At 35.0% G+C, this 22832-nt stretch overlaps 1 protein-coding gene and 1 pseudogene across 1 annotated transcript; one reads left to right on the top strand and one right to left on the bottom strand.

Annotated features, from left to right (window-relative positions):
- The first annotated feature begins 1578 nt into the window (after positions 1 to 1578).
- LOC105786752 (60S ribosomal protein L23-like) lies at positions 1579 to 2001 on the top strand (annotated as a pseudogene).
- A 7522-nt stretch (positions 2002 to 9523) lies between these two features.
- On the bottom strand, positions 9524 to 21459 carry LOC105780499 (germin-like protein 9-3). The gene is made up of 2 exons (XM_012604879.2): positions 20966 to 21459; positions 9524 to 9575 (listed from the first exon to the last, which is right to left on the bottom strand). The coding sequence occupies exons 1-2, from the start codon at positions 21457 to 21459 to the stop codon at positions 9524 to 9526; spliced, it is 546 nt and encodes a 181-aa protein (XP_012460333.1).
- Between the last annotated feature and the right edge of the window lie 1373 nt (positions 21460 to 22832).

Genomic DNA, 22832 nt, shown 5'->3' with positions numbered 1-22832 from the left:
AATTCTTATTTTCAGTGGCGTTTTCAATTCAGCGCCGCTAATGATTGATCTTTAGCGGCGTTTGTTATTAAAACGCCGCTAAATACGCCGCTAAAAGCCTATTTTGGTGTAGTGGGTGTGGGAGGCTCGGGGTAGGGGTGCACGAGCTGGAGCGCTAGGATGAGGCAGGGACATTGGGGCACCAAGACCATGCAAGGGCACCAACGAGGGATCTCCTCACTACACGCTGGGGCGATGGCCTGGGGCGATGGCTTGGGGCAAAGGTACTGACTCGACAAAGTCGCTCGTTTTTGTTCCAACCTCCATTTGGCTCATTTTTTCTTGTTTTAGTTTCCAATAGTCTTCAAAGTCGAACCTTAAGCTCCCATAATCCTAATTCAAATCACAAAACACTTAATTAAATATCAAAATCCTATAAAAATCAAGCATAACTATATAAAAACTCTAATAAATGTAAATGAGACATAAATCATGCAAAGTAAACTAATATGCAATATTTCACTTAAAATTCAAACAAAATACTAAATATAAGGGTAGAAAATATACGAAATATGAACACTTAACCAATTTCAAGCGAGAGAGAAAAGCAAAAGGCAATAGTTGCAATATCATTTTCGAAAAAGGATAGGTCATTCCATGTGAGCCTTGGGGTCTACTACATTTTGATCGTCATTCTTTTGAGTTGAACGAATCCAAAGCTTCTCGATCTCTTAGTATTATCTGTGATGATAATTAGATTATTTCTAGTACACTGTCACTAATATTAGACCTTCATTATTGTTCGTATGGTTGTTTTTATCTGAAAACAAATGTGCATGCTTCTTAATCCATCATTCAAATCCCATGAAACTTTCAACTATTATTCTTATATTGAGGTTACCTGCATGATAATTACCTATATATTTAAAGATCTAATATTATTGACTGTATACTAGAAATAGAACTAATTATCATCACATATAATACAAAGAGATCGAGAAGCTTTACCCAATGAAGCGTTGGGTTCGTTCAGCTCAAAAGAATGACGATCAAAATGTAGTTGACCCTACGGCTCACGTCAAATGACCTATCTTTTAAGTTTATATATATATATATATATATATATATATATATATATATATATATATATGTATGGGGCTTAGAGTTTATATATATAAATAAAAATAAAAGAAAGAGTAGTTAACATGCGTTCAAGTTTACATATATTTTAACCATGGATTTGGTGTAGTGGTTGTTTATTTTATTCCTTAACTATGAGGTTGGGGGTTCAATCCTCACCCATGAGAATGAAGCACATTTCATGGCCCACCGTTTACCTCTTTAGAGAGCACCCGTGGCGTGCCCCAATAAAAAATTTTAGAATTAAAATTACTTAAAATCGTTCGTATTACCAAAAAAACCAAAGGGTCAACAGGACAAGTTTTACTATAATTACTCATTCAAACTATTTTATTTATTTATTGGATAGGAGATAATAGGGTACCTGATTAGTTTTAATGTTATTGGTATAGCATTTTGTTGTTATTGAGTTCTTTTTTTCTTAACACTAGGTAATAATAAAGCTAAAATTAAGGGAAAATGTCGAAACGAGAACGTGGAAGATCAAGTGGAAACAAGTTCAAGATGTCACTAGGTTTACCGGTGGTTACCACCATGAACTATACTGAAAACACCGATTCTAAGAACCTCTACATATTTCCATGAAGGGAATCAAGGGCCGCCTCAATCAATTGCCGCCAGCTTGTATTGGAGACATGGTGATGGCTTTGTCAAGAAAAGAAGCCTGATCTATGGAAGGTCTTGTTTATTGTCATTGTGAGGCAGCGCAAGCCTTGGCGTTGAAAGGATGGTTTTTACATGTACTTTGAAGATACTGTTGGTGTCATCGTGAATCCGAAGGGAGAAATGAAAGGTTCTGCCGTTACTAGTCCAATTGGGAAGGAGTGTGTTGATCTGTGTCCTAGGATGCAACTGCCGCCAATACCATTGAAATTGAAATAACACATTATTAATAACATTAAACTAAATTGTTTTAAGAAATATTTTAAGATAAAAATTTTGTATACATTTTTAAAAATTGATTTTAAAATTTTGTAAACTATTTTATATTTAATGCTAAAAATATATAAAAATATATTTTAAATATAATATAAAAATAATTTATCAAAAGTTTTATTCATTTTAAAAGTTTCATAAATTTAAAATAATATATTTAAAAATTTTACAAGTTTTAAAGTTGAAAATATTGTTTATAATTTTTAATAAAAAGGTTTTAAAAACTAAATAAAAATATATTATCAAATTTTAAATAAATTACACAAGTTTAAAACAATTTTTATGATTGTGACTATTAAATATTTTAAATTATTATTTAAATAATAAAAATTTTATAAAACGCATCGCAAAAAAATTGGTAAGAAAATATAAGATAAAAATCAATAAATTGTTTGTTGTGTAAACTCAAGTCCATCAAAATTTTAAACTTTACAGATGAAAAAGATTGTATGGGAAAGGCAAAGTACTATATCTTAAAGAATGGTAGAGTTCTAGAGAAGTTGGCAGTACTTACAGAATCACACTATTCTGAAGAAGAAAAATTGAAGATACTCCTAGTGTTGTCGGCTTTACCAAGGGAATCAAAGCAATGCTGCATCTTGGTGGTTTGATGTAAACTTGTATTGACTTGCTATATTGGTCTCGCTCTTATATATGAATGACTCTTTTGCTTCTGATTTTTAACTAAGTTATATCAGTCAGCTTGTAAATGTAAAAGAGAATAATAAAAATGAAGAAGAAGAAAAAAAAGAAAGTAACCCATGCCCTTAAAAGGTCTTAGTGGATCAATTAATATTTCTTTGATGGACCCAAGGCATTCCCAATAAAACTTTAAGAACCTGTTCGGGCTTTACTCTAAGTAGAGAGATAAAAACTTCGGACTAAAATCAAATATAGACACCTTGAAAATAATACCACTATTATTGAGGGTCCGAAACCAGCCTCCCCTCAAGAAAGTTATTCACCGGAGAATCTGCAGTCTCTTATCAAAGCTGATATCTATATATACGAAAATAAGGATGTCAAGCTGATGCAATAGTATTGTTTAGAGGGATCTGTAAATGTTCGATCACTTATTCTGTCAACTCGATCTCTGAAGGTTTGTTCCTTGACAAACCCTCTTATTTCTATTATTAAAGTCTCCTTTTCAATGATAATATATATTAACAAGTTATTGATTGTTGCAATGTCTAGATTTTAGATACTTTACAATCTAATGACACTACAATGTTTCTCACTATCATAGCTTCTTTTAAGCTGTATGTATTATTCTAAGTTCTTGCTCTTATGCTTATGCATGACTCTTTTGCTTCTGGTTATGAATGAGTTATGCCTAATTTATCAGTCATCTTGTAGTTGTGATAGAAAAGCATTGAAATTGGAGCCTGTTAACACTGAACGATAACTGAAACCTTCAACGCTAGGTTTTGCAGCTTGCGATGGCTTCTTGTCTGATGTTTTCAATTGCTTCAACTTCTTCATGATCTTATGATGAAGGCTTCTCTCGTACTCTATACCCGGCATAGGCCCTAGCTAAGTATATATTGTAGTTTATTGTGGACACAACAGATATACAGATGGAGTTGCTTCTGGCACTGTAGCACGTTGCTTGATGAACAAGCTTCACAACTCTTCTTCTTCTGTCACTCCTTGCGTGATATATAAATATTTTAAATGTCCTTTAAATCTAAAGAATTGTGGGATTCTGATGAAGGTTGGTTAGCATGCTGCAATGGAGCAAATCAGCAAGCCATGAAGCTCGACCATAGCAGAAGTCACTGCAGCAAGCAAGATTGAACAAGTTTTGTTTATTTTGAAATCTTCTAGTTAATGAAATGTATCTTAGTTCATTTTGAACTAAGTTAGGTTGATGATTGATGTATTTTGCTGATTGATAAGCTGTTTATCAGCTTTGGTTATATGTACAAGTCAATTATTTCAAGTTTCAATGTTTTAGTGGTGTTAGGTAACCATTAGGTAGACATGAGCTGTTTTGACAAGCTAATTGCTTGATGTATGTATTGGCATTATGCCATTTTTTTTACAAATGAATGAAATCTGTTTTGTTCATCAAAACTTTCTCCATTTTCTTTAGCTTTTCTTCATTTCTTCTTGCTCGAATTTGTTTGTTTGCTCAGCAAGCATCGAGGCTTGTTGTACAAGACACTAGCCGAGTCTGTTAATTTCTGTTATAACACCAACAATTGGTATCTAGAGCTATTATCTTAAGGGACCTGTTGCTTGAAGGATGGCTTCATCAAACTTTTCACCAGCTGCACCACAAGTCTTCAATGGAGAAGGCTATCACATATGGGTGGTCAAAATGAAGATCTACCTATAGGCTTTCGATCTGTGGGAGGTGGTCAACTCTGATGTTGAACCAGAGCCACTTAGAGCCAATCCAACGATGGCTCGGATCAAAGATGACATCTTGATGAGAGGACCAAGAGGCACAAGGCCATGTCTTGCATCCAGAACTCAGTGTCAGATGTGATTTTCACAAGGATTATGGCCTGTGAATCACCAAATCAGGCTTGGGATAAGTTGAAAGAGGAGTTTCAAGGGACAGAGAGGACAAGGCAGCAACAGTTGTTGAATTTGATGAGATAATTTGAGAATTTGAGAATTTGAGAATTTGAAGATGAAGGAAGAAGAAACTGTCAAGCAATACTCTGACAGGATTATGGCTGTGGTTAACAGCATTAGGCTCCTTGGTGAGCAATTCAATGAAGCTAGGATAGTGGAGAAGGTCATTGCAACTTTGCCTGAGAGGTATGACGCAAAAATCTCATCTCTCGAAGACTCAAGGGACCTGTTCAGCATCTCCCTGATAGAGTTGATCAATGTTCTATATGCTCAAGAGCAGAGGAGAGCAAGCAGACTGGAGGAGCACCAAGAAGGTGCCTTTCAGGCAAAAACAAATACTGCCTACAAAGGCAAGAAGGCCTGGAGAGACAATCCAAAGTATGATGCTGCAAGAAGAGAAGGTCAGGCTTGCAGGTATTGCAAAAGGCCTGGTCATCTAGAAGAAAAATGTTGGTTCAGTCCAGATGCTGTATGCCAGTATTGCAAAAAGAAGGGTCATGTTGAGAGAGTCTGCAAAAGCAAGGGTAAACCAAGGTATAATCATTCCCAACATGTGAAGGCAGAAGCTCAAGTGGCCAAGGAAGACAGTGACCAAGAGGAGTAAGTCTTTATTGTGTCATGCTCAGCTGCTTAGCAAAGAATTCCATCTGGTTGGCTCCTAGACAGTGGATGCACCAACCATATGACACCTGGTGCTGCTATCTTTAAGTCCTTAGACAAAAGCTGCAGAACCAAAGTGAAAATAGGTAATAGTCACTTCATAAAAGCTGAAGGCAAGGGTGATGTGCTGATATGCACTCCCACAGGTGCCAAAGTTTTTTCAAGTGTGCTTTTGGTACCTGAAATTGATAGGAACCTACTCAACATAACTCAATTGCTAGAGAAGGGGTATTTTGTGGTGTTCAAGGACAATCAGTGCCAAATCAGTGATCCAAGTGGATCCAAGCTGATGGCAGTCCCTATGGTTGATAAAAGCTTTGTGGTTGACTGGACAAAGGAGTCAAACACTGCTTATATGGCTACAACAGATGAATCCAAGCTTTGGCATCAAAGACTTGGTCATGCCAATTACAAATCGATGGAGCACATGTGCAGGAGTGGCTTGGCTAAAAATTTCATAAGCTCAGTTCAAAACCAGGAAGTATGTGAGGTATGTCAGCTAGGCAAGCAGGCCAGACTTCTATTTCCCTCGAATCAAGCCTGGAGAGCCTCTGAAAGACTACAACTGGTGCACACTGATGTGTGTGGCCCCATGAAGACTGAGTCATTAAGTGGAAACAGGTACTTTATATTGTTCATTGACGATTTCTCGAGATATTGTTGGCTTTACTTCTTGAAACAGAAATCAGAGGTGTCATCTGTGTTTTGAAAGTTCAAGGCTGCTGCTGAGACTGAAACAAGCTGCAAGCTAAAGACCATAAGGTCTGATAATGGGACTGAGTACACCTCAGCTCAGTTTCAAGCCTTTTGTGATAAGGCAGGCATCAAACATCAGCTTACCAACACTTATACACCTCAGTAAAATGGTGTAAGTGAAAGAAAGAACAGGAGCTTGATGGATATGGCTAGGTGCTTGATGATTCAGAAGAATCTGCCTAAAGCTCTATGGGCAGAAGCAGTTAACACTACAACCTACATTCAAAACAGGCTTCCAACCAAGGCTTTGGACCAGAAGACTCCATTTGAGGCCTGGTTTGGATTCAAGCGATCACTGGCACATCTGAAGGTCTTTGGATGAATTTGTTATGCACATATACCTACTGTTAAAAGGGACAAGTTGTTTGAAAGGGCTCGACCTGGTGTTCTGGTAGGGTATAGCACAGTCAAGAAAGGGTATAGGATCTTGGATCCTTCAACAAACAAAGTATCAGTCAGCAGGGATGTAGTATTTGATGAAAGGTCATGTTGGAACTGGGAAAGACATGAACCTGAGAAAGTTTCAGAAGAACTTACAGCAGATCAAGCTGAGCCAGATCAAAGTGGTCTTGAAATGGACATTAATGATGAACCAGTCAGGGGAGCAAGACCATTGACTGAAATTTATGAAAAGGCTCATGTAGCCATAGCTGAACCAAGTAGTTTTGAAGAGGCTGAAGCTCAACAAGGGTGGAAGTAAGCAATGGCTGAGGAGATCAGCATGATTGAGAAGAACCAGACTTGGGAATTGGTTGAAAGGCTAGTCAGAAGGAAGGTTGTTGGAGTGAAATGGGTGTACAAAGTCAAGCAAAATGCTGATGGAAGTTTGAACAAGTTGAAAGCAAGGTTAGTTGTCAAGGGGTTCAGTCAGAAATATGGCCTGGACTACCTGGAGACCTTTGCACCAGTGGCTAGGCTTGATACCATTAGACTGCTGATTGCCTTAGCAGCACAGCTCGAATGGAAAATTCATCAACTTGATGTGAATTCAACTTTTCTGAATGAATTCTTAAATGGAGACATCTTTGTTGAACAACCACGAGGATTTGAGATAGCTGGCAGAGAGCATATGGTGTACAAACTGAAGAAAGCCTTGTATGGCTTAAAACAGGCTCCAATGGCCTGGTATAGCAGAATTGGTGGCTACCTAGTTGACTTGGGATTCGATAGGAGCAAGAGTGAGCCGACATTGTATGTTAAGAAGCAAGGGACACAAACACAGCTCATTGTGTCTCTGTATGTTGATAACTTGCTAGTGACAGGAGGAGATCAAGCAATGTTGGTCGGTTTCAAGACTGAGATGTTTGAAATGTCTGATCTAGGGGAGATGTCCTATTTTCTTGGAATGGAGGTGTCACAAACACAGAATGGGATATTTCTAAGTCAGAGAAGCTTTACCTTGAAGATTTTAACCAAGTTCTCCATGCAAAATAACAAAGCAACAAGAACTCCTGTTGCTGTTGGAGAGAAACTATCGAGCCAAGGTAATTTTGAGGAGGTTTGTGAACCAACCTACAGAAATCTAGTTGGTTGCTTGTTATACTTAACTGCTACTAGGGCAGACATAATGTATACTGTTAGTTTGCTCTCAAGATTCTTGCATTGCTGCAATGAGAAGCATTTTCAAGCTGCAAAAAGAGTGCTCAGATATGTCAAAGGCACTTTAAGCTATGGTTTGAGGTACAGCAAGGAAGGAAATCTGAAGCTGGTTGGCTATACTAATAGTGACTGGGCTGGCTCGATAGATGATATGAAAAGCACCTCAGGGTATGCTTTTAACCTTGGTTCATCCATGTTCTGCTGGAGCTCGAGGAAGAAAAGTCTGGTGGCTCAATCTACTACTGAAGCAGAGTATGTGGCCGCGGCAAGTGCTGTCAACCAAGCCATTTGGCTAAGGAAAATCTTGGCTGATTTGAATGTACATCAAAGAGAAGCAACAGAGATCTTTTGTGACAACCAATCTACTGTTGCAATTGCTAAAAATCTAGTGTTCCATGGAAGAACAAAGCATTTCAGCATGAAGTTGTATGTGGTTCAAGAAATGGAGCAAGCACAGGAGATGAAGCTGATTCACTGCAATTCAGAGGATCAACTTGCTGACATTCTAACTAAAGGTCTTAATGTCACAAGGTTCGAGTATTTGAGAAGGAAGTTAGGTGTTTGCCCTATGCAAACCAAGGATGAGTGATGAAGGTTGGTTAGCATGTTGCAATGGAGCAAATCAGCAAGCCATGAAGCTCGACCATAGCAGAAGTCACTGTAGCAAGCAAGATTGAACCAGTTTTGTTTATTTTGAAATCTTCTAGTTAATGAAATGTATCTTAGTTCATTTTGAACTAAGTTAGGTTGATGATTGATGTATTTTGCTGATTGATAAGTTGTTTATCAGCTTTGGTTATATGTACAAGTTAATTATTTCAAGTTTCAATGTTTTAGTGGTGTTAGGTAACCATTAGGTAGACATGAGCTGTTTTGACAAACTAATTGCTTGATTTATGTATTGGCATTATGCCATTGTTTTTACAAATGAATGAAATCTGTTTTGTTCATCAAAACTTTCACCATTTTCTTTAGCTTTTCTTCATTTCTTCTTGCTCGAATTTGTTTGTTTGCTCAGCAAGCATTGAGGCTTGTTGCACAAGACCCTATCCGAGTCTGTTAATTTCTGTTATAACACCAATAGATTCTTTTACAATCAATGTTGATGGAAGCCTCAAAGTTGGTGTTGTCAACAGAACCAGTAAACTTTACAATCAAACTCTTTAGGTTGCCAGCTAAGGCTATTTCGTCCATTGGAATCTATAATAACATCCTCGAAGAAAGGCCTTGGAGCATAGGCCAAAAATTCAAGCCTCTTCTCATCCTTCCAAGTAAAAGTAAGCCTCCATGATTTTCCATAGGCAAAAATGAATTGCAGAAAAACAAATACAGTAATCATGTAATGGCACTATATTTGAGTTTTATTAATTGCTTCATTTTGATATCTTTGGTCTTTAATCATCTCTTAAATGAAAACTGGATCGGTTCAAATCATCTTAATACACCTTGTCGAAAGGAAATCAGACCATAGATTATCTCCTGGTTTCATAACTGAACCATTCAAGGAAACCATAGAAATTTTTAGTTGGAACTGCAAATCCTAATTTAAAAATTGTTCTATTTTGCTGCAAATAAATTGAAGCGGCCAAGCACTTTCACTGTCTTAAGACTTGGAATTCAAGAAGACTAGGGATTCATGCTATAACATGTTACTTGATGTTGCAACAAATACCAGAAATACATATGCGATTAAATCTTAAAACCCCAGAAGTGGAATTATTGTTAATGCTCAAAATCCCCATCTCAGGCCTTAGGTGCAAACCCTGCTTTGAGCTTCTGAATTGTGTAAACATTAGGTGCAAACCCTGCTTTGAGCTTCTGAATTGTGTAAACATCTGTTTTTAAAGACTTTGCTAAGATATTATCATCAATGCCTGTTGCCAACAATTAAAGGAACCGAGATAGTGCCAGCAGCTGCACTACCGTGTTAGTTACTGAGTAGAAAATGTGTTATTAGATACTAAGTAGAAAATGTTTGAACTACAGAATAATATTTTCATTCAAACTTCCTCATCTCTTTGATTGAATACATTGACTATGTTTATATACTGATACAAGAGTGACTATTCTTAACCAACTACATATCAAACTGATTACCAGACTTCATAACAAACTAACAACCATAATAACATTTATATTACTGTTAACATTCACTCAGCTTCTCAAGAGGTAAGACTTGAAGCAAACTTCGAAATCGAGCAAATAACGAGACAGACAAAGGTTTAGTGAGAATATCTGCAACTTGATCACACGCTGGTACTTCACCGACAACAAGAGATCCATCAGCCACTTTTTCGCGAACAAAAAACAGATCAAGTTCAACATGTTTGAATTTAGAGTGTAATACTGGATTAGCTGTAACAGCTACCCGCACTTGAATTGTCACACCAAACTGTTGGGGGATTAGTAGAACTAATTTGTAACTCTGTTAGCAGAGAAACTAACCACGTAATATCACTAGAGGCTGCAACTAGACTTCGATATTCAGCCTCTGTTGTAGAGCATGACACAACTTGTTGTTTCTTACAACACCATGAAACAAGTGTATGACCGAAGTAGACACAAAACCCTGTAGTAGATTGACGATCATCAAAATCAAGTCCCCAGTTGGCATCAGCATACCCAACCAAAGATAGTCTGTCAGATCGGCTAAAAATCAGCCCTTGAGTAATGGTACCATGTAAATATCTCAAGATACATTTCAAGACTATCAAATGATCCGTAGTAGGTGCGTGCATGAACTGACATACACGATTTACAGCATAGGTAATATCTGGCTGAGTTAGAACCACATATTGAAGAGCACCGACTAGACTTTTGTATTCAGTAGGATCTGTAAGACGATCACCTTCATCCTTAGACAAAGTTGATGAACTACCCATCGGCATATGAACACTCTTAGCATTAGTCAGAGAGCTCCTGTCAAGAAGGTCTCGAATGTATTTGCGTTGACATAAGTGCAGACTGCCAGTGGAGGACCTACTGACTTCAATCCCTAAAAAATGATGAAGCTCACCCATATCCTTTAGAAAAAAACTCGGTATGTAGTCGCTGAAAAAATAGCTAATTTCATCAGTCGAACTGCCAGTAATAATAATATCATCCACATAAACCAAGATATAAATAATGGACTTGTTTGAAACTTTAACGAACAAGGAAGCATCGGCTTTAGACATGACAAAACCAGTAGAGATAAGAAATTGTTTCAACTTTTCAAACCAAGCACAAGGAGCTCGTCATAAACCATACAAAGCCTTCGTCAGACGACACACCAAATGTAATACCCCAAAATTTTTTACAGTAAGATATTATTTTTGATATAGTAAGGAAATAAAGTGACAAAAAGGAGAATTTTGAGTTATGACAACATTGGGAAGTATATTATGACATATTAATTCAAGAAAGGATTAAATTGCAAAAGTAAGAAAAATTTTGTTACCCAATAGTAAATACTCAAATTTTGAGGGGTTAAAATGTAAATATGAAAAAGTTGAAGGATCAATAGTGCAAATATTTTAAGGGTGGAATAATCTAGAAACTAAGGAAAATGGATGAATTGCGACCAAATTGAATAGATGAAGAATTATGAGGGACTAAATCGTAATTTTACCAAATTAAGTGATGACTCAAGGATGGAATTTTAGAAGATCTAAAGGGAAAAATGGTTAATTAGAAGAGAGAGAAATCTAGAAAATAATGATAATGTTGGAGATATTTTAGATTAAATAAATAAATATTAGTTTATTATATTTTGATTTGATTTTTTTTTCTTAATGATATTTTATTATTTTATTTAGTGTATATATATAAGTGGAAAAAAAAATGGAAGCCATCATCCCACCATTTTTTCATGCATCAACATGAGAAGAAGAGAGAAAGAAAGAAAGTTGTGCTTTCTTTACAATTTGGTCCTCTCACAAAAAATTCACCATTTTCACTTAGAATTCAAAGAAATTTCCATAGCCACCAACAAAGAAAATTGATAATGAGACTATGGGGAGCTAGAATATCAAGCTAGATTCAAGAAAAAGAGGCTGGAGGAGAGAGAAAATCAAGTTAAATATTGAAATCAATAGAGCAAGGTAAGAACATCAAGATTTCAATATATTTTTGAGTTTGATATTATTGAAAAAAGTATGAAATTGATGTTAATGTAGGGTTTTATTATACAAGGTTCTATCTTCTTGATATGTTAGTGAAGAAAAATAAGAGAAAGTGATGGGAAATACTATAGAGAAAGGGAATAAGGGTGTTATAAATTTAGTAATCAACATTTTGCACTAAAATAGTTTTGGACAGCAACAGTAAGTTAACTTTGAAAAATCACCATAAATAACAGAAATTGAATTAGAGGATGAAAAAATATGAAATTAAATCTTATTAAGTCTAGTTTCTCATAGAAGAAACAGCGTAATCAATGGAATTGTAAATTATTAGATATAATAAATTTTGTGAGATAAGGTCAGAATGAATTCGGGTTCCCTGTTCTAACTTTGGAAAATCATTAAAATTGTTCAAAAATAATTATGAGTTATAATTTATATTCCTAGAATCATTAATAAGTCTATTTTCAAAAGGAACAAATGAAAACATCATCTAAATTCTGTACAAGGAGATAATTAATTTTTAGTGAAGAAGGGGCGAAACTGTTAGACAGCAGAACAGGGATGATTTTAAAGAATAAACTGTACTTATTGGCTAAACCAAAAATTTTAAAATTTTATGGTAAGAATATATTTGAGTCTAGTATTATATAAAATTTACGTATCTCAATTCAGAGTTCTGTAGCTTAAGATATAATTAATTTAGTGACTATGACTCAAGTGAACGACTTGTTATGAGTAAACAAGTAAATAGTGGTAATATATATATCAAGGATGTGGAATGGAGTGGAGGAGGAGGAAAAATAATATATGTGAATATTAAGCTAATATGAGTTTATTTTAAAATAACGAATTTACAAGTTTTAGGTTCAGGACTAAATCGAATAAAAGTAAAATTTTAAGGGTAATTTTGTAAAATGTCAAAATGACCAAATTGCATGAAATTAATTGTTTTATCATTTAAATTAATAAATTTAATGAAATATTAATTTAGATCAAGATTTGGGTGGAAATTGAGAAAATGGAAAATTACCAAAATGTCCCTCAATTTTGATATTTCTGTAATTTAGCCCGGTAAGTTCGTATAACTTGAATTATATTCTTAAATGCTTGAAATGTATGTTATTTATGTGAATATGATTTGAATGTTCATTGTATGAAAATTGATGAAACATTGATATATTTGATAAAAAGGAAAAAAAATCTCGGTTGAGTGGAAGGAAAATTCGATGGATCTCTGAAAAGGAATTGACGGTAAAAATGATCTAGCCCTGATGGGTGATCTTGATATAACCCTCCCGAAGAATATGTGGAAAATGAATTTAGCCCGGACGGGTAATCCGAATTAGGGTCCGAATTTAGCCTGGACTGGTAATTCAGATCCAAGCTCATTCGAGTAATTGTCATTGCAGAGGATTTAGCCTAGACTGGTAATCCCGACAATACTCTATGATTTTATATTACAGGATTTAGCTCGGGTAGTAATCCATTGTAAGAAATGAGGTTCATGGAGTATGCTCTCTTGCGGGATTTAGCCGGGTAGTAATCCATTGTAAGAAATGAGGTTCGCAGAAGTGTGCTCTCTGAATTGGAAAATGTGCGCAATGAATATGAATTGACGGACCCGAATTTGTATACTAAAGTGTACCCCTGAAAATCCATCGAAATTTCGAGAAATTCAACGGGATAAAAATAGAAAATGATAAGTACTTAAAATCATGAAATTAAACTTGAAATACATAGAAATGATAATTATTTGATATACTAAAATATGACATGGAAAATACATATATGTGAAACTTGTCTGATAATTATGCATATTCAAGATTATGAACTGCTCTTGGAATAAATATACATTGAACTTATAAAAAATTATGATACATGAAATATTGTCATCTTGAATTGAATAATTTATATTTAAGAAGAAACAACAAGAAAATGATATGTATCATGACATGTAAATATGAGACTATCTTTGATACGTTGATACAAGGAAAATTATGTGTATTAAGACGAGTAATAAATTTAAGTGAGACATGGCGAGAAAATAAGTTTGTCAATATTAAAGTACGCTAACCAATGTTGTTGCTTGAAGTTTAGGCAAGTGCCAAATTACTGTTGAATGGTAATATGTTTAATTATAAGGTTCATTGGAATGTTAAGTGCTTAGATGAAAATATAATTGAGCTTATGAAAGAGTGGAAAGGTTTCAGTTATGCAATTTCTTATGAAAAGATTTGTTATGTGATACGCCCGTATGAACCCTACACCTAATTCAGAAAAAAAATCTAAAATCTATATATATATATATATATTTAGGATTCTGCAAAAAATTCCCTATGATTCCAATTTAATCCCAGTAGGTTCCTAATAAATGTTTTGGGCTTCGAGAGCCCAATAGAGAGACGTTATGATTATTTTCAGAATATGAATAATAAATGATTCGGAATTATTGAAAATGTTCAGTAAACTCCGGTAATGCCTCGTGCCCTATTCTGACAACGGATACGAGTAGGGGGTGTTACACCAAAGGCTCACCATTTGGACCATATTGAACATATCCTAGAGGATGCTGCATGGATACTTTATTAGTCAGGTCTCCATTTAAAAAAGCATTATTTACATCAACCTGACGAAGGTTCCAACCATTAGATACAGCAACAGATAGAATGGTTCGAATCGTAGCAGGTTTGACTACTGGGCTAAATGTTTCTTTGAGGTCACACCTAAGAACTTGAGAACATTTTTTTGTTACCAACCGTGCTTTCCGATGATTAACTGAACCATCAAGATTCTTCTTGATTTTGAAAATTCATTTGCACCCAATTGTTGTTCGACTAGGAGGTAGAGAAACCAGTTCTCAGGTAGAGTTGGCCATTAAAGCATCAAATTCAGCTTGAACAGTGCTTTTCCACTCCGTATGAGCAAGAGCTTCTTCAACAGGTCGAGGATCAAAATCTACAACATCAATTGACAACGCATTTGCTTAAAAATTCTTGCCTTCGACCGAGTAACCATAGCATGAGTATTTCCTACAGGAAGAGAAGAAATAATTGGAGACACACTAGATTGATTGACTAGACTAGCTTCTGTGGATGAACTCGAAATACACCGCTCCCTTATATTGTTCCCAAATTCAGCCGACGAATCAACTGAGACTGACTGACTAGGATGACACATAGTTGGCAACTCAACCAAAACAGATCGGTCAGAATAACAGTTTGGAGTAGGAGGCAAAGAAACAATCGTCAGTGACAAGACAGTGGTGTTGCTGGTTTCTATAGTAGATTGAACAGAAGAAGTTCGAACAACAAGAACATAGATAGGAGAACTGGAAGAAGACTGAAAAGTAGATAGGGCAGGCGAGCGAAACTGAAATCGACATTCATCAAACACAACATGACAAGAAATAACAACCTTACCCTCTGGTGTGAGACATTGATAGCCCTTATGTTGAGAGCTATACCCCAGAAACGTACATGGCTAAGAACAAAAATCCATTTTGTGTGACATAAAAGGATGTAAGTACGGAAAACAACAACAACTAAACACCTTTAAGTGATCATATGTAGGCTCATGACCATACAGATTCTGATACGGAGACTGACCTTTCAGTACCGAAGTACGTAAACGATTAATAAGATGAACAGCACTGTAGAATGCATATCCCCAATAATCCATAGGTAGATTAGCTTGAGCCAAAAGTGTAAGACCAGTTTCCACAATATGCATGTGTAATATCCCGAAAATTACTACGGTAAGAAAGTAAGATAATATCTTTGATATAGTAAAATAAGGAAATAAAGTGATAAAAAAAAGGTAATATTGAGTTATGTCAACATTGAGAAGTATATTATGACATATTAATTTAAGAAAGGATTAAATTGCAAAAGTGAGAAAAGTTTTGTTGCCCAAAAGTAAATACTCAAATTTTGAGGGGTTAAAGTGTAAATACAAAAAATTTGAAGGACCAATAGTGTAAATACTTTAAGGGTGGAATAATCTAGAAACTAAGAAAATGGATGAATTAGGACCAAATTGAAAAGGTGAATAATTTTGAGGGACTAAATCACAATTTTACCAAATTAAGTGATGACTCAAGGATGGAATTTTTAAAGATTACAAAGGGCAAAATAGTCAATTAGAAGAGAGAGAAATCTAGAAGGCAATGATGATGTTGGTGATATTTTAGATTAATTAGTTAAATAAATATTAGTTTACTAATATTTTAATTTGATTTTTAAATGATATTTTATTATTTTATTATTATTCTATTTAGTATATATATGGAAGGAAAGATGAAGAATCTTCATCTTCTTCCCATGCATCCAACGTATGAAGAGAAAAGAAAGAAAGAAACTTTGTTTTCTTTACAATTTGGTCTTTTCACCGAAAATTCAACATTTTCACTTAGAAATCAAAAGAATTTTCATATCCATCAAGAGAGAAATATAACAAGGAGACAATGGGGAGCTAGAATATCAAGTTAGATTCAAGAAATAGAAGCTGGAGAAGAGAGAAAATCAAGTTAAAAATTGAAATCAATAGGACAAGGTAAGAACATCAAGATTTCAATATATTTTTAAGTTTGTTATTATTGAAAAAGCATGGAAATGATGTTATAGTAGAGTTTTCTTAAATGAAGTCTTATTTTATTGATATATTAGTGAAGGAAATAAGAGAAAGTGATGGAAATTATTATAGAGAAAATGAATAAGGAAGTTATAAACTTAGTAATCAACATTTTGCACTAAAACAGTTTTGGATAGCAGTAGTAGGCTAACTTCAAAAAATCACCATAAATTATGGAAATCGAATTATAGGATGAAAAAATATTGAATTAAATCTTATTAATTCTAGTTTCTCATAGAAGAAACGGTGTAAGTAATGAAATTGTAAATCATGTGATATAATAAATTATGTGAGACAAGGTCGAATGAATTTGGGTTCCCCTGTTCTGACTTTGGAAAATCATAAAAAATTGGATAAAAATAATTATGGGATTAAATTTATATGTTTAAAATCTTGAATGAGTCTATTTTCAAGAGAAACAAACAGAAACATCATTCAAATCTTGTACTAGGAGATAATTAATTTTTAGTGAAGAAGGGTCAGAACTATCAGACGGCTGAATAGGTATGATTTAAAGAATAAACTGTACTTATTGGCTAAACCAAAAATTCTGAAAATTTTATAGTAAGAAGATATGTGAGTGTAGTTTTAGATAAAATCAATGGATCTCAATTCGGAGTTACATAGCTCAAGATATAAATAATTTTGTGACAATGACTCAAGTGGACAATTTTGAATGGACAAATAAATAAATAGTGAAATTATAGATAATGTTACATATAAGCATGTTATATACATTAAGGATGTGGAATGGATAGGAGGAGGAGGAAAATATATGATTATTCAACTAGCATGAGTTTTCATTAAAATGGCTAATTTGCATGTTTTAGGTTCAAGGACTAAATTGAATAAAAGTAATATTTTAAGGGTAAATTTGTAAAAATGTCAAAAAGTGACCAAATTGCATGAAATGAATTGTTTTATTATTTAAATTAATAAATTGAATGAAATATTAATTTATATCAAGATTGAGTGGAAATTGAAGGAAAATAGAAAATTACCAAAATATCCTTAAATTTTGGTATTTACGTAATTTAGCCCAGTAAGTTCATGTAACTTGAATTATATTCTTAGATGATTGAAATATACATATTGGATTGAGAAATTTATTTGAATTGTGAACATGAGAAATTGTGAATTGAATGAAATGGAAATGAAGCTTTGAATTACATGAGTAAATATCGGGTCTCGTAGGCCCTATTTGTTATGAATATAATATTTCGAGGATATGTTGTAAAGAATTATAAAAGCACGTTAATAATTTAAAAGTTTTAATTCGGATAAAATTTTGTAACTTGGTTTAATACGTATGCAAATGTATGTCTTCTAGTAATGCCTCGTACCCTATTCCGGTGTCGAATACGGGTAAGGGATGTTACAATATGACATCGCTAGATTCGATCATAACATTTAGACCGGGTTTGGGGTGTTACAGCATGTGTTTACGCTCATCAACCCCATTTTGTTTTGAAGTATGTGGATAGGAAACCCGATGAAAAATCCCATGACTAGCAAGAATTAATGTAAAAGCACGAAACTCACCACTAGACCTGTCCATGGGCCGGCCGAACAAGGTTCGAGCAGTAAGGCCAGTTCGGGCGAACTCGGAAAAAATTTTGGCCCGACTCTTAGGCCCGGGCCCGGCCCAACCCAAAATATGGGCCTAAAATTTTGCCCAAGCCCAGCCCGGGAAAAATAATAAGCTCGAGCTTTACCCTACCGATTTTTAATAAACACAAAAAATATTTTAAAATAAAAAATAAAAAAATATTTTTAAAGTATTTTAAAATTAAAATTAAAATTAAAATTAAAATATATATTTATTATATTGGTAAAAGGTGGCCTGCTCAGCCAAAAAGTTGAGCCCGAGCAGCTCATTTCTTAAACAGGCCTCATTTTTTGCCTAAGCCCATATTTCGGGCCTATATTTTTACCCGAACCCTCCCATATTTCGGACGGGCCGTCGGGCTGGTCCGGGCCGCTCGGCCCGTGGACAGGTCTACGCACCACCCCAATTACTCTAAAACTTTTTAATTTTCTTTCCAAATTGTGTAACAATTATTTTCTAAAACTGAAGAAAACAGTCAAGTGCTTGAGACTTACGTTTAATCAAATAAACCCAGGTAAACCTACTACACATGTCTACAAATGAAACATAATACAGATTGCCCCCACAAGCAACAGAAGCGGGCCCCCACAAATCAGAAACAACCAATTCAAACAATTTCATATATTCGGTATTAGAATGTAAAAATGACAATTTATGTACTTTCCCTTTTTAACAAGCAACACAAACATTATCAAGACATTTTTTATTTGAAACAATTCGACACTTATCAAGAACATGTTTAACAACCGTAGCAGAAGGGTGACCAAGTCTGTTATGCCACAGAGTAAAAACATCATCAGCAGAAGAACAGTCTTGAACCCCAATATTGTGAATAACAAGAATAGAATCAGATGAAGCTGGCGTATTTGATGAAAACTGATAGAGACCATAACATACTTGGCCCTGCAACAAAGTTTCCTGAGTCTGGTTGTCCTTAATAACACAATAAGATGGATGAAATTCAAAAAACACATTATTGTCAGTAGAAAATTGAGACACTGACATAAGATTCTTCTGTATGCTGGGCACACACAAGACATTAGACAGATGTAACAACTTCTTTGTTGTAGGCAGAACTGTATTACCAATAGATGAAATTTTAGCAGGAGTTTCATTTCCCATAACCAAAGAAGAAGTACCTGAATATGGAGTTGTTGTATTTAACCCAGAAGCATTCTTACAGACATGATGAGTGGACCCCGAATCTGGATGCTAGGATGGGGTCCCTACTTGCACAGGAACATACGAATCAGTGTTATCAAAATTAGAATCATACTGTGTGGCAGTCGAAAAATTGGATGCACAAAAATCAGGAATTCGGGGTAGCCCAACACTCTATGAGGAGTCAAAATCAAATACTTGAGCACGAGGTTTAGTCCGCCACGTAACCTCGAAAATATTATGTTGCCTAGAACTATCAAAGCCCATATAATTAGCAACGGGCTCAGATGAATTTTGTGCAAAATGTTGGACAACATTAACCTGTCCATTATGCGACCCACTATGACTATTTAGCCTAAATGGCTAGCTTGAAATAGGTGGCCTGGGCACCCTAGCAGTGGACTCAAACTGTTGTTGGCCCAAGTTACACCCAAATTCACGCTGCACATCACGCCCAAACGAAGGCCCAAAACCGCGCTCTATACCATACCCAAAACCACGGTCCAAGTTACTCCCATAATCACGCCAATTATGTGACTGTAAGCATGGGCCATAAGCTATTTGCGGGCCAACTGTAGACCAAGTACAACCTCCAGCAATACAATTAAGGTTTCTCCAAGTTGAAACCCTATATCTAAAAGACGATGGCACCGTTGACGATTCAACCTCGCCGGAGTGGACTCGCTCGGACCGCTGTAGTCGCGGTTGAACCGATAGAAGCACCTTTGAGCGAGATGACCATAGCGATTGCAAATTTGACACTACACCCGAAGACGAAACCCGCGCCCAAGTGAGCCAAAAGAGAAGCGACCACCACACCTAGGACGTAGAGCCGACTCAGCCACCGCCACAACCGGAAAAGCTTCAGCCAAATTCGCATGCACCGGCACGTCTTACACCGCATATGTCTGACGAGACTCAAACTTCAGCAGCACATTAACCAATTGCTGAAACGAAAGTGTCTCCAACGAAAATGAGGCAAGGGTTAATACTGTATCAAAATCAGACGGAAAACCAGCGAGGATCACTTCTACCTTTTCGGCCTCCAAAACGACAGATCCATAGGCCTCAAGCAGAGCACAAGTGTTTTGAACCAGTGGAGGCAATGTGCCTTTCTTTAGTGAATACAACTCATGTTTGATTCGTGAAATTTTAGCACCAGTGGAGGTAGCAAACAGCTGATTGGTAGTAGTCCAGATATCACACGCCATTTTAACAGCAGTAAACGAAGACAGCAGAGACACATTAATGGTAGATAAGAGCCAAGAGGCTAAAAGCTTATCTTGTTGAAGAAAGGCAATCGCATCTGGATTTGAAGTCAGTGTACCATCCGGAGATGCCACAAACCTAGGCGAAGCAGGTAGAGTACCATCCAAAAAACCTTGCAGCTCATGTCCTTCTGTAATTAGTCTAATATGTTACTACCACTGCACAAAGTTTTTCTCATCTAATTTTACTGTGTTTGTCGAGGAAAAGCTTGAATCAATCGTGAACTAGAAAAAGATGGAGTAAAACGATCAACAAATATGGAGTCTTATGAATTAGCCATAAAAAGCAGTAGGAACTAAGCGACTGATACCATGTTAGGTACTGAGTAGAAAATGCGTTATTAGGTACTAAGTAGAAAATGTATGAACTACAGAATAATATTTTCATTCAAACTTTCTCATCTCCTTCATTGAATACATTGACTATGTTTATATACTGATACAAGAGTGACTGTTCTTAACCAACTGCATATCAAATTGATTACCAGACTTCATAACAAACTAACAACCATAACAGTCTTTATATTATTGTTAACATACTCAAAGTTGAAACCGCGATCACGGAATCATTCTCTGCACAGTTGAATTGATAGTGGACTAATCCCTTTGGGAACACAAAAATGTCACCAGCTTGAAGTCTTTGAGTGAACAGCTTGTTAGTAGTGTCAACAAATCCAACTTCAAGTATGCCATAGGTGAGAAACAAAAGTTCAGTTGCACGAGGATGAGTATGAAAAGGGTTAACTGAACCAGCAGGGTACTGTAAAACAACATAGGAATCACTTTGTCCATTAAGGGCAGGGAATTCAGCCATGGTTGCTTTTGTTACAATGAAATTTGTTGGTGGATAAGAGGTAATGAGTGGCCTCATACCAGTATAGGTGAAAAAGTTTCCATCCAATAGAGTGACATTGACTCCAAATGGAACCACAAAATCAGAGGTAATATCAAGATCTCCACTTATTTTTGATAAAGGGAAGGCAAGAACTAGTACTGCTATGAAGAATTGTTGCTTGATGGTCAAGGCCATAGTTGGAAAAACCTTGGAAACAATCCTTCTATGTTTTGGAAAGAGTTCCATATGTGTGTGTGTATATATGGAACAGTTTCTTGGTATTGCCAATTAGATATCTGTTTGATTATTACTCCTTAAAAGTTGATGAAAAAGACAAGAATTATGGACATGGCAACTATAGGCTCAAAATTTCTTGTCTATGTTCTCAGGTTTTGTTTATTGGGGAATCTGGAATGTTCCTTAGCAGATTCAAATGATTTAGTTAAAGGCATATCCATATTTCCTGTCTTCAATTCTCCGATGGAAACAATTTCAACTAGTCCCAAACTACTAAAATAATAACAAATAAATAATTTATTATTGAAATAATATGATATTAAAATTAGGGTAAATTACACCAACAGTCACTCAACTTTGATGCAGCTGACAAAACAGTCACCTTGATTTCAATTCAGTCACTCAACTTTCAAAAAAGGACAAATCGATCCTAGTAACCATTTTTCGTTAGTACTTTGCTTACTGCGAAGTTGTGGTGGGCTGCGGCCTTTGCCCTCGCATATCCCCCTATCTTGCCACTTGTATTTTTTTTTAACAAAAATTTGGGTACACAACTCTAACACTCTCATTACCATAATTAAAAGCTTGATGGTCTTTAAGTGAAGATCATTAATGATGGAAATAAATTGCTGATTAAAATAGTAGGATTTGGGATCAAATAAGCGTCGATTTCTTAAACTCTTTTAAAATTTTTATTTATTTGGTACATATTGCATATGTGTTATTATTAATTTTCAGCATTATATTTTATTATTTATTATATATTATTTTAAAACACAAACTTATATTTTAAATATATAATTTTACACATATAAATATATAAAAAATTTATACTATCACTAAAATATTTGTTAAGAGGGTTTAGAAGGGTAAGTTTTATAGATTTTATATGAATAGTAGTTAAATGAGTAACATAAATCATTCTATGGCATAGAATTTAAACTCCAACTAGAATTAAATCTCGGCTTGACTCCGGGGTGTTAAAAAATTATTATTAATTAAATATATTATTTTCAATAATATAAAATATTTATATATTTTTAAAATACTTTAATTTTATACTTTAAATAATTATTTTTACTTTTATTTAGGCTTAATGCTCAATTTGGATCTTGGACTATATTACCAGCTTAAACCCAACTTTTATAAAAGTGTTAAAAATCAATTAGTATTGTTTAATTCAAAATATACCACGTGACGTCTCTAACCATTTAAATTGAAATTTATTGAAATATTTCAAAAATATAAAAATAATTTTAAAACGTTAAGATTTTTTTTAAATACCATCGACTTTCGCCGGTGTTGATCATCGTTGCACAAATTTTATTTTG

This window comes from Gossypium raimondii, chromosome 1 (assembly GCF_025698545.1).
Source record: "Gossypium raimondii isolate GPD5lz chromosome 1, ASM2569854v1, whole genome shotgun sequence".
NCBI classification, from domain to species: Eukaryota; Viridiplantae; Streptophyta; class Magnoliopsida; order Malvales; family Malvaceae; genus Gossypium; species Gossypium raimondii.
This window is presented reverse-complemented; position numbering and strand designations above follow the sequence as displayed.

Excerpts from the sequence above, each read along its gene's own strand:
- LOC105780499 (XM_012604879.2), bottom strand. The coding sequence starts at position 21,459 with ATGGCCTTGACCATCAAGCAACAATTCTTCATAGCAGTACTAGTTCTT. Across the intron at positions 9,576-20,965 it reads GCGGTTTCAACTTTGAGTAT|TGCAGCTGCTGGCACTATCT; the intron begins GTTAACAATAAT and ends CTAACACGGTAG.